This window comes from Kryptolebias marmoratus, unplaced genomic scaffold (genome assembly GCF_001649575.2).
Source record: "Kryptolebias marmoratus isolate JLee-2015 unplaced genomic scaffold, ASM164957v2 Scaffold68, whole genome shotgun sequence".
Lineage (NCBI taxonomy): Eukaryota > Metazoa > Chordata > Actinopteri > Cyprinodontiformes > Rivulidae > Kryptolebias > Kryptolebias marmoratus.
This window is the reverse complement of record NW_023665802.1, coordinates 1-12,769: the sequence shown is the minus strand read 5'-3', so window position 1 is coordinate 12,769 and position 12,769 is coordinate 1. Positions and strand designations below refer to the sequence as shown.

The window sequence follows — 12,769 nt, the reverse complement described above, 5'->3', positions numbered from 1 at the left end:
GGACCTTCAGGAGAACTCAGGCCCGGCCTCATCCAGCATGTCAGCTGATATAGTTCTGCAGACACCAGAGACTCTGGATGGTTCCTCTTTAGTTCCAGTTGTGGTTCTGTTCAGTTCTGGAACATCTTGGATGGGTTCAGAGGCACCTGGTGACACTCAGATCTTAGGAGCAAGCTGCAGACCCAAGGGTTAAAGATGGAAGGATGAAGAACTGCAGGAGTTTTATGAAAATAAGCTGGACCAGATCAAAAGTCCACACAGATTTATACACAGAGGTTCTGACACACACACACACACACAGACACACAGATACACACACACACACACTCACCAGGCACACCTTGGAACCCTTAGACCTGGAACCGTCTGAGGACTGTCCTTAGAGCCCAACCATGAGTTCAGGTGTGAGCAGGATGCTGTGGTCCATCATGGAGCTTCTTTAATATTTGTGTTTGGTCTGATAGACACAAACGGAACCCAAACACCACAGACATCTGAAATATGTTGTTAATATTCAGCCTGCAATTATGGGATGTGGGGGCTGATTTCTATGGTTACCAGTGTTGAGCATCCTGGGAGGTTAGACAGAGACTGAAGTGTGACGCAGTTGTTTACCACATAAACATACATGGTATTTGTGACACGCAGCTCTGTCAGTTGGTTCTGCTGAGAACCAAAAAAGGGTTGACACAAAAACTGAATCACTCAACACAAAATACAACAACAGATCATAACAAAAACCAATTCTACTAACCCTAGTTCCAGAACCGGCTCACAGAGAGATGCTTTGTTCCCATGAATGCAGGTGATGATTGGAGTCAAACTGACTGGGGATCAGGCTTAATGCTCCATTGGAGGTTTCAGAAAGCTGAAATCTGAGAACTCCTCCTCAACGTTTATGGCTTTCTCCACCCCCCTCTCTCTGTCCAACATATGAACATAAATACATTTTGTGTTGTTCATAAAATGGCTGTTAGTGGCTGTGGCTCAGGAAGGAAGAGAGATTGGAGGTGTATTCCCTGCTTTTCTGACCACATGCCAAAGTGTTCTTGGGTAAGATAGATTCCCAGATGGTTCTGGGGAACAAACTTCTGGATCAGATTTGCACATGTTCTAAAGGAAGAATTTGGTTGTATGAACATGAGCATGTCCATTTAGTGTGGCTGGTCTCTGGGACAACATCTCTTTGGTTTCTGAAAAAAATCCACTTCCTCTTTCTCCAATTGTCTGAAAAACCTGCAGGTGTTTGGACTGAGGATTTCAACTAGCACCCTGCAGACCCTCTGGCTTGTGTTAGAAACGCTTGAAGCAGCAACCTCTCCATAAACTCCACCTCCTGACCCACATCCCCCAGTCTTCCAGCAGACAGCTGCAGAAACACTTGTTTATGCTCAATGGACCAACTGGGTCGACCTCCATAAGAATATCAGTGGGTCTGTAGGACGCCATCACATTGCAGTGGACACACTACCCCCTCCCACACACACACACACACACACAGACACACACATCGCAGACTAATATGAACAGAGCACATTCTTGTCTGGCAGCCAAACATTACATCTGTGCTCAGAGTTTTCACACAGAAGAACAGAGAAGTTTTCATCGTGGATCTGCTCTGTTCCTCACTTTGTTCAGAGGTTTCTTGTCTCTGATGTTCCTGCAGATTTATTGTATGTCTTGTTTTAGACTAAAAGAAGTGAGACAAGGATGACTCTGACCTGTGTTTTTTGTTTTTCTCCAGGTTTCTACTTCATTTAAAATTCTCACATCATGCCTGAGTGGTCACGGAGAGGCAGCCAGAGATCATCCAGTAACTCAGGTAAAACACCTTTTCATGACAGGATCCAGGCCAGGAAACAAGACAGTGACCCTCCTACTGAGGGATCTTGATGTGTTTCTATGTTAGAAGGGTTCTGGATAGGCCTTGGGGTCTCAGCTGGACACTTGGAGGCACTGGGATGAGAAGCTCAGAGTAACTATCCGGCTCTGTGGTGTAATGGACAGTGTGTTGGACTTTTAGTGGACTGCTGTAGAAGAGATTTAGACGTTGTGGGTTGGAATCCCACCAAAGGCAGTTTTAAGATAATTTAAGTTCTAATATATAGTAGATATTTCTGTGTTGCATAAAAGTGGACGAGATCTTTATCCTGGCAGAGTTGTTAAGGATGTCATGGGAGTTTGTGGAGCTGAAGAAGGCTTTTGGGGCATTCTGTGGTGGGTGCGGATGGAGTATAGGGTGCTAGTGTCACTTTTAAGGTCTATCCAGCTTCTGTAGAACCAAAACAAGAGCTGTGTCCATGTCCTCATCATAAAGTCAAGCTCGTTCTCTGTGCAGGTTGGACTCTCTCTGCCTTCCTGGTCTCTGATCCTGTTTGTTGTCTTCATGGACAAAATCTCAGTCATGGAGAGGAGGGGGTCTCTTTTGGGAAGCTCAGGGTCTTGTCTCTGCTTTTTGCAGATGATGTGGTTCTGTTGGTGTCTTCAGATCATGACCCTCAGCATGCACTGGGGTGGTTCTCAGCTGGGATGAGAGTCAGGTCCTCTTAGTCTAAGGTCATGGTTCTGAACCATGAAAAGGTGGAATATTCCCTCTGGGTTGGGGGTGAGTCTCTGACTGAAGCTGGGGAGTTCAAGTAACTGGGCATCCTGTTCCTGAATGATGGTAGGATGGAGCAGGAGATGAACCAGGCTGTTGCTCTGGTCTGTTCTGGTGAAGAAGGAGCTGAGGTGAAGGACAAAGCTTGGGATTTACTGGTTCTTCTACATTCCAGCCCCTACCTATGGTCCTGAGGTTTGAATCAGGACTTAAAGAACCAGATTCTGGATCCAAGTGGCTAAAATGAACATCCTCTGTAGGGCAGCCAGGCTCAGCCTTAGAGATAAAGTGAGGAGCTCCATAATTCGGGGGGAGTTCGGAGTAGAGCTGCGGATCCTCCTCAACAAAAGGAGTCAGCTGAGGAGGTTGAACATTAGGATGCCTACCTTTGGAGTTTTTATTTATCCTGTCTGTTCTGGGAAAACCTAGAGATCCTCCAGGAAGAGCTGGTGAGTGTCTCTGGGGAGAGGGAGGTCTAGGTTTCCCCCCTGAACTGGTCACCTCTACAACCCAACCAGGAATCTGGATCCTGAGATCAGGTGTTCCTCTATCCAATCTTTATCAGACCTATCAAACTCGACACCTTCATTGTGTCTCGTTCACTTATTCCATGTGTCAATTTCTGGAGTTTAGACTCTGTGGTACAAAGGACTCCTTGCTGGCACTCATTCAAAGTTTGTGGATTTGAGTCTCGGCAAAGTTCCAGTTACAGCATTGGAACTTTATCTGGAGTTGTTATCGGAAAACAAAAAGGGTTTTAATGTAAAAAGGAGTCATTTTATGTTCCCATGAAGCATTTTGAGTCTACACTCAATTTTCTGTGTGAGCTGTGACTTCCTGTCACCACAGAGGCCCAACAGAACCAACAACACACAGAGCCATGAATTAGGTGTAATTACATAGCCACCATGCTGTTAGCTGCTCTGCTGTTCCATAGTTAGCATTCTGTCTCTCTCTCACACACAGTTATATATGTGCCCTCACACTGCAGCTAACACAAACACAACATTCATACTGAGCTCACACACAGAAATACAGGCTGTGTGTTTGTTGCTGGATGGTTCAGGCCACAGATCTGTTGATTATAACCATCGAAGAGAAGGAGGCAGAAAATAGAGAGAGAACACCCAAAGATAAGGCCGAGACAAAGAACTGAGTCAGGAACGAAGGAGAGGAAGGCAAAGAGGGAGGTGTTCTGCAGGACAGGAAGTCCTGACAAACACTTCAAACTAATAAAAATCACTTAGTTTTATATTTTTATTATGATGCAAGGATAGACTGAAACAACTTCCCTTTCTTTCAAATGGCTCTGCCCCCTTTTGTAGGACGACAGACATGTGACAAACTGGAAATAACATTTTTGTGCCGAAATGGTTCTGCGTTCCATTTTACATTGCAAACATTAACAAATACCAGTTCTCTTTTACCAGAAAGGCGAAATAAAAGAAGAGATTATTTTTTGAATGATTAACCCAACACAAAGGATGCTAGTTAGCATGTTAGCAAGCTGTGTTAGTGATTTAATTAGTTTACTGTACCTTTGACACACACTACTTTAATCTGATGAACTTTAACCATATTTATGTTTTTTTTATCCAGTAGATCTTTGATCAGCTGTAACACTAAATATTTGTCTGATATAACAGAATATTTATTCACTAAAAAGCTTTAAAATGATGCTGTAATTTTATTTAACTATAATTTAACACCTCAGGAGTTCCACTGACCTCAAGTCAAAGTTTAGGAGTGTTTTTACCCAAAAGAGGTGGAGATTTGTGTTCTCCCAAATGAAGGCGGTGCATTGTTTTTTGGGGGCGGAGCTTTGCACAACATATCCAAGCTAAATACTTGGATATGTTGCTCCACTCCGTTGGGCTCAAAATGTTAATTTATCTATATTTATTCAGTTGTCTCTGGATGTGCTGAATATTCCTGAAGTATTTTATTAAATAATTCAATTAAGTCAGAGTTTCTTGTAATCTGAGCAGAGACTCAGTTTCAGATAAAGAGCTGTTTTAATCAGTGTAGATGTACACAAATAAAGAGGATGCTAGGAATTTTAGGAATCACCTTTAACTTTTTATTGATGGAACTCAAACCCATAACCTTTGAATTACTTTTCTGGTGTATAGCTGGAATTCCAACAACTCGTTTTCTTCCCACTTTAGAGTCGCTACAGCGCCTTGAAGATGTCTGTTATGTTCTGGTTCATCTGTTCAGGAGCTTTTTTCTGTCTGCATAAAGTCAGAGTTCCATTATAGTAAAAATGTAAGAGGAAAAGCAGCCAAAGTCCAAAGAAAAACCCTGAAAGCCCTTCGGAGAGTCTGGAGAACTGTTAATACCGACCACTGCAACAAATAGAACATTTTATAAAAAAAAGAGATCTAAGAAGCTTAAAGAAACTTCACCAATGCATGTAAGTGACAAATTTATTTGACTATCACTGGTTTTACATCGACAAAGTGATCAAAGATGTCTTTTTTTTTTATTTAATCATTTGTATGAAGTTTAAAAAAAAAAAACTACAGTTTACAGATTTTCATCAGGTCATAAAATGAGGTAGAATCAGAGGCAGAAGGCTAAAGGTCAAAGGTCATTCATTCAAAGGTCAAACTTACATAATGTTGAAGGGAGTTTACTTATCACCCGAGGAATGAATGTAAACATGAGGAAACTGTATGTGTGGGGTCAAAGGTCATGTGGGTGGGGCGTGACATCAGTCCTTATCGTAAATGATGATGTGAGAAGAGTCACTTCCTGTCTTTGTGTTTGTCGACATGTCGCTTTATCTCTNCTATAACCCACAGAACTAGTTCTACCTGTTTGTCCTGAGACAAAGCTGTTGTGTTGAAACCAACATGAACTGGAGAACAGCCCCACACACACACACACTAAAGTACAAGAATAAATCACAGTAACATAGATGAGTCTTTTTTGAAGTCTTGGAGCTGGAGAACTGTTGATCAGGGGCTTTTTGTACCCAGACTGTTTGGGTCCAGATCCAGGTCTTTTTGTACCCCCCTCAGCAACCACTGCTGATTGAATCTACTGGAGTTCACTCTGGAAATAAAGAGAAGCAGATCTAGTCTAGTTTCATTACTGGAAACCATGCAGTCTAAAAGCTTACTATGTCAGCATAGCTAGAGACCCCATTAAAACTGTGTACAGGTCACAGGAAGTTGAATTATCACCAACTGTTTTCTCTAGAGGTCACGTGACTTTGCAAACCACAAAACCTCAGCAAAAACTATTCTTTACAATACATATACAAATTATACATAGAAACGTATGTCTTCTTTCTGCCAAAGTTGCTTTCAAATCTATAAGACTTGGTTTTCTCTCAAATCCCCCAGAAGGCAGAGTACCCACAGGAGGTCCAAAAAAGTGTAATTTTCTCATCAAAATTAAAAATGAAGGGTGTTTTTCCTACATAAAACATTGAAGAAACATGAACATTTAGACTAGTGCTCACCAGACTCTCCTGTTGCTCACATTTCAAGAGTTTGTTCAAGACACCTTAAAGTTTTCACACAGGAAGTGTTTGCTTGAGGATTAGTATTCCGGTCGTTGCTGTTGGCTTAGTGATCAGACAAGAGGCTTGTCCTTTCTCATATCATGGCAGACTCCATAAAGTCTGAATATCTGCAAAAATCACATTGCCTCTGAGCAGACGAGGATTCTGGGATTATATGGATCTGAGCACGAGCTTCCCTCACAGACGGACGCTTTTGGAAGCGACTGTTTGAGGAATTAACAGGAAAGTTAAGCTCTACTAACTTTCAAACACTCTAAGAAATTTATTGATAAAAGTATTGGTAAGTGTATTTGGTTTAATCAAATGTGATATCGATGCAGTTTTAGAGAGCAGGTGAAATCCAGGTTCTGGTTCTGATAAATCAGACTAATGTAGATGTAGTTGTAATGTTGTTTAAAGGTTCTGATCTGGTTCTGTTGTAACTCAGATACATGAAGATGTTTTGGCTCACGAAAAGTCAGAAACGAGTGTTCAAACCACATCCTGTATTTTAACACACACCCTCACGTGCACACACACACACTCACGTGCACACACACTCATGTACACACCCTAAAAGTCAATAACAGGAAGTCTTCAGTCTGACTGACAGACTTCAATCTAACACTGATCAATGATCTGACAGTGAACGCAGCATGTGGACTGACTGACTCTCACACACACAGACAGACTCACACACACACACACACACACACACACACACACACACACACACACACACACTCTTCCAGAAAGGCTGCAAACAGTAAGTAACTGAAGCTCTAAAGTCTCTGCTGTTTGAGCTGCGTGTTCTGAGATGGAACTGATGAGTTCTGTTGGGTTCTGGTTCAGTTTTCTGTGGGTTTTTGGTTCTTTGTTGTTACTGGAGTGAATCTCCTCACGAAAGATGGATTATTAATAAATCAACAGCTTCTTTCTCTTCCATGGCTGATGGCACCATGAGCTCATTCAAACGTGTCGGATCGGTTTTTTACCAAGTTTCTCTGCAGGAAAAAGATTCTGAATTGTTGCAGATGTCTCTCTAAATACATTTAAAAAATGATAAATATTATTTGTTTTTTGAGGGAAAGTTTGCAGATGTTTGAAAGCAAAAATCAAAAGTGACAGAAAAACAAGTGAAAACTTGTAACTTGTTTGTTTTGGTGGAAACTCAGCGATGCATTTGAGTTTCCTGGTTCCTGTGGGACTTTTTGGAAGGTTTGTGTTTTCCTGATGATGAGGAGGAGGAGGAGGAAGATGTGGGGTGATCAGCTCTCAGTCAGAGCTGTTTGAAACTCGCAGCAGTAAAAGTCATGGCGGTTTGGAAGCAGATAAAGATTAAACCTACTTATTTCTTTTATTTCTGTCCTGTTCTGCAGACAGAGGCTATAAAAGAAGCTGTTTGATGAGAGACCTGGATCTACAGCACTTTAAGCCTTGTTTAATGCTCCAATCAGGATCTGCTCTGAAAGTCAAAGACAGATTTCACTGTTTTAGACTTCCTGCCTGTCACTGAGAAGGTTTTACCACATTGACATGCTGTCTGTTTGTGGTGAAACGGTTTCAAAGAAGGAAGAAGGTTGATGTAATGTGATACTTTCGCATTCATTCTTTCTGAGCTTCACTTTTAGTGTCAAACTAAAGTCTGAGTATACGCACCCTTATTACTATTCCACAGATAATATTTGGTTCCTGAGATGATTCCGAGATGAGGAATAGTTCAGAATTCAGAATTTTCAAGAAGTTAATTTTTTTTACTTTTTAACTCTTCATATCTCCTCCATAAACCCTGTAGAACCATCAGCCTGAACCTGTGGGCCCATCAGAACCTGCTGCTGCTCACGGGTCAAGAAGTTTTCATGTCCCTGCTGATTTCTCTACTCGTGTAATAACAAACTAAATGCATGAAAGTCAACAACTACTTTTTAAATATTTTCTTTCGTTCCCAAAATCCAACAGTGTTTGCATCTTCCCAGTTAGTTCCCACCTCCCTGTAACAGCCACTTTGATGGGACTCAAACCCACAACCTTTAAATGCCATCAGCGGTGTAGAACTAGAAATCCACAAATGTGCTGACTCCACATCTGCTGGATCTAAATTCAGCTGCTGTACGACACCAGAAAAGGAAAAAGGAGTTTGCCTATGATTAACTGTAGTTAAAAGTTTTACTTGTAGAGCATATTTCAAGAATTTGTGTCAATATCAAGAAAAAAGACCAAAATTCATCCAAAGGAAGCTTAAAAAGATGAGTCTGTTACAGTTTTGAAGGTTTATGGTTTGCATTGCTTGGTTTTCTGTAGCTCCTTATTTTTTGTATGCTTTCTTTCTTTGTTCTGTCACCTTTTCTTCCTGCCAGTTTGCCTTTAGTCTTTGTCTATGGCTGTAGTTTTCCCTCACTCATTTGCTGAAGATTTCAGCTCATCTGCTTTCACTCAACAATCCTTCACCTCAGAGAGTGATTGATTCACTTCTCCATCTATAGTCCATCCCTCACCTGTGGTCGTGATGTTTGGATCAGGACTGAAAGAACCAGATCCTGGATCCAAGCTTCCTCCGCAGTTTTAGAGATAAGGCAAGGAAATCCATCATCCAGGGGGAGCTCTAAGTAGAGCTGCTGCTACTCATTAGAAGAAGTCAGCTGACGCATCCTCCTGGAGGTTTACTAGACATGTTCCTCTGGAAGGAGTGATGTGGTGGACTGGCTTCACGTAAAAGAAACAGGACCCTTAGCCAACTATTTTTAATTTTAAAAGAAAGGCAAATGGAGAGGAGGCCATCTCCACAGAGAAGGAAACGTGAAACAGGAAGTTTTCCTTCAAATGTGATGTGAACGAGCTGAGCTGCTTCCAGGCCGACAGCCTGAGATCAGTTTGTGATTCAGAGGAAAAAATATTAACAATCCATGTGGGATTAAACAAATGTCAGAGTCTAAAACTGTCTGCTCTCGTAGTTTACGAGTTAGCATCCATTTAGCATCAAGTTAGCTCTCTCCTGCCGACTTCATGTTGGTTTGCAGTGTCGTGTTCTGATGTCATGACAATGATCTGGGGGTAATCAGTTCTCACTGTTCCATGTTCCGAACTCACACAGTATGCATCTTGTTTTGACGGCCATGACGGTCCTGGTGATCATCAGAATCTGAATCTGAAAAGTTTTTATCTGATTCCGAAGATCCAGCTGTCGGTTCAGACTCATACTGGTATGGTTGTATATCCATTACTCTTCCAGCATTTCTTCATGTTCTTCTTCCATTTCCTCCAGTAAACACCCAGAGCGCAGCACTTATCATGAACTCCGCCCAACAAATCAGCCACGTCACAAATTATTGACTAAAACATTAAAAACAGTTTATTTAACTTGTAGGTCAGAAAAACGGGTCCCTGCAAGGATGTGTGGATATGTTTGACTAAATAACATTCATGAAATGTCAGTTTTTTGAGATTCGATTTCATTTGATCATTTTATTTTACGGCAAAGTTTCAGAGTGCGTGTTGGGGAGGACTCGCAGCTCCTACCCCACCAAACTTTAGCTCAGTATCTGTAAACTGACTGAATGAAAGACATGTTTGTGTTTGTTAAGGTTGATTAGCTGTTGTGACCATCTTGAACTGGGTTGGTTCCCAATAATCACTTTTTGAGATCTTTTGCTAACAGACAAACAGATCCATTTGTGTATGTTTTTGTTAGTATTTTAATTGATTTTTATGTGTTACTGCTTTGTTAGGTTGGGGGTTAATGATATTTGTCCCTCCATCTTCCCGGCAGCCACCAAGCGTCCCTCCTCGGCCTCGTCCCTGAGTGGGATTGTGGGTAGGATGATGTCATCTGGTGAGCGAGGAGCATCTTCGTCCTCCTGCACTTCGGTCAACACCGTCTGCTCAGACAGCGACCGTCCCAGCTCCTTCTCCCTGTCCTCCTCCACCTCCTCTGTCTCCCTGCAGGATGCTTCCCACTCCTCCTCATCCTCCTCTTCATCACTCCCCTATGGCACCGTGCCGGCCTACAGCGCCTCCTCAACAGCCTCCACGCCCAAGAGGAACAGCTCAGACATCAGTCTGGACCTCACCCCCATCAACACTCTGCATGGAGGGGGAGGAGTTACCAAGGTGACTGCTAGAAGCCCCGCCCCAAATGGACACATAGCCAGTCAGGTGTCAGCAGCAGTGGAGGCCACGCCCAGACAGCTTTCCCGTCTGCAAAGGGTGGTTCTGGAGATCGTGGAGACAGAGCAGACCTACGTCAGAGACCTGAGAAGCATTGTGGAGGTAAGCACAACTCAGCTGCTCATGCTAGTGGTAGTTAACTGTAATTTGAAGCTAAAGTTCGAAAGGTTAGCATTCACTGCCAGCACATTACATAGTTCGATTAAAAAACTCAAAACTAAAAGTTCATTATTTTGGATATTTTCTCCATGTCCATGCTGACTGGGTCTGTTTAACTTGAAGCTGATATCAACATCATTAGACAAGAAGTAAGGACAGGAGTTTCAGCTAACAGTGAAACTGACAGAGAGGGGATGTTCATCCATCTTACACCACTTATCCGTAGTCGGGTCACAGGGGCAATAAGTCCAGGAGAGAAACCCACATATCCCTATCCCCAGCGACACTCTCCAGCTCCTCCTGGGGGACCCCAAGGCATTCCCAGACCAGCGAGTTTTGGGTCTGCACCAAGGTCTCTTCTTCGTGGGACATGCTCGAAGTACCTCCAAAGAGAGGCATCTGAGAGGCTTCTAAATCAGATGCCCAAACCACCTCAACTGACTCCTGTCAATGCAAAGGAGTAGCAGCTCTACTCTGAGCTCCCCCAGGATGATGGAGCCCACCTTATCACCTCACCTCATCTCTAAGGCAAAGCCTGACCATCTTACAAAGGAAGCTCATTACAACCACTTGTATCCGAGATCTCGTTTTTTCAGTCAGGATCCAAACCTCATGGCCATAGGTGAGGGTTGAAATGTGTATGGACCAGTAAATTAAGAATTTTGCCTTTTGAATTAACTCTTTCTTCACCATGACCAATCGGAGCAATGCCCTCATTACTGAAGATGAGACACCGATCCATCGCTCCATCTCCTGCTCGATCCTTATGAACTAAACTCCCAGATATTTGAACTCCTCCGTGTGAGGCATAGACTAACCCCCGACCTGACACACTTCTCTCCATGACTGCACCTTGAGATCCTATCCATGAACATCACAAACAGCATCGGAGACAAGGAACAGCCCTGGCGGGGTCCAACCTGCACCGAGAATGAGCTTGACTTTGTGCCAAGAATGCAGACACAGCTCCTGCTTTGGTTATACAGGGACCGGATAGCCCTCAAAAACAGCTCAGGCACCTCATACTCCTACAGCACCACCCACAGAATGCCTCAGGGAACAAGGTCATAAGGCTTCTCCACTTCTACAAAACACATGTAGACTGGAGAGTCAAACTTCCACGACCTCCTTAGCAACCCTGCAAGGGTGAAGATCTGGTTCACTGCTCCACGACTGGAATGAGAGCCACACTGCTCCTCCTGGATCTGATGTTTGACAATCGGTCGGAGTCTCCCTTCAAACACCTTGGAGGAAACTTTCCCGGGGAGGCTGAGAAGTGTGATCCCCTGATAGCATGAACACACTTTCTGGTCCCCCTTTTTAAAAAGGGGAACCACCACCACCTCGGTCTACCACTCCACAGGTGTTGTCCTGGTCTTCCATGTGACACTGAGGAGACGTGTCAACCATGACAGCCCACATCCAGAACCTTCAGCATCCCATGGCAAATCTCGTCCACCCCTGGCGCTGTGCCACCAGGAAGTTTTTTAACTACCAGAGAGGTGAGTCCAACAACTCTAACACCGAGGCGCTCAGTCGGAGGCTTGTGAGTATCCCCACATCCACCTGACGCCTTTCTCACTGGGCAACTCCAGAGTTGAGAGGAAAGAGTCCATCCCCTCTCCAGGAGTTTGGTTCTAGAGCCCAAGCTGTGCGTAGAAGTGAGCCCAACTATATCTAGTTGGTATCGCTCAACTTCACACACAAGCTCCTTAAGACTCCTTACCCAATAGTGAGTTGACTTTCCATTTACCTAAAGCGAGTTTATGCCGTCGGAAATCAACATGGCCAGGGAGACTCCCTTGCCTGCTGCCCAGCTCACATTGCACTTGACCTTGATGATCCCCCTTGCAGGTGGTGGGTCAATGTGGAGGTGGCATCCTGTCTCTTCTTCGGCTTGGCCCAGCCAAGCCCCAGGAGCCAAGGCTTGACCACCAGACGCTCGCCAGCGAGCCCCCCTTCCCCTCCCAGACCTGGCTCCAGGGGGGTGCACTGATGCTTCTGCTGTTTATCCATCAAGGTTTTTGAGTTGCTCTTAGTACGACTCCTTACCTGAGAACAGTTTGCCATGGTTATTTACTTTTTGAATTTGAAAAGTTTTATTCAGGACTAAAAGTTTGTTCAGGAAGTTCTTCCTTCTGTCTTTTTAAAAATAAAATTCACTTCATTATTTTATCATTCAGAAGGTTTTTCCTGTTGAAATCATTACAGCTAAGCTAGAAATACTTTTTTTTTTAAATAAATTCTTTCTGGATGATGACACGAGCAGATCAGAAGGAAATAACTGCTCTCAGATCTGTTGGAACATGCTGAACTGTTCCTTGAAGGACCCC

The 12,769-nt window shown here is 43.5% G+C and overlaps 1 protein-coding gene across 5 annotated transcripts; it reads left to right on the top strand.

Moving 5' to 3' along the window:
• Positions 1-1,559: 1,559 nt before the first annotated feature.
• LOC108229102 (cell wall integrity and stress response component 1-like) lies at positions 1,560-12,692 on the top strand. 5 transcript variants are annotated; one of them, XM_037974466.1, is made up of 4 exons: positions 1,560-1,640; positions 1,745-1,822; positions 9,880-10,379; positions 12,291-12,690. In XM_037974466.1, the coding sequence occupies exons 2-4, from the start codon at positions 1,774-1,776 to the stop codon at positions 12,462-12,464; spliced, it is 723 nt and encodes a 240-aa protein (XP_037830394.1). In that variant the 5' UTR covers positions 1,560-1,640; positions 1,745-1,773; the 3' UTR covers positions 12,465-12,690. The 5 variants fall into 5 exon arrangements, with proteins under 5 accessions (XP_037830394.1, XP_037830395.1, XP_037830397.1 ...); XM_037974467.1 differs by lacking the exon at positions 1,560-1,640 and having other exon boundaries at positions 1,743-1,822; positions 9,839-10,379; positions 12,291-12,691; XM_037974469.1 differs by lacking the exons at positions 1,560-1,640; positions 1,745-1,822 and adding an exon at positions 6,433-6,879 and having other exon boundaries at positions 12,291-12,692.
• The last annotated feature ends 77 nt before the right edge of the window (positions 12,693-12,769 follow it).

Excerpts from the sequence above, each read along its gene's own strand:
- LOC108229102 (XM_037974465.1), top strand. The coding sequence starts at position 9,819 with ATGTGTTACTGCTTTGTTAGGTTGGGGGTTAATGATATTTGTCCCTCC. Across the intron at positions 10,380-12,290 it reads ACCTGAGAAGCATTGTGGAG|GTGGTGGGTCAATGTGGAGG; the intron begins GTAAGCACAACT and ends TCCCCCTTGCAG.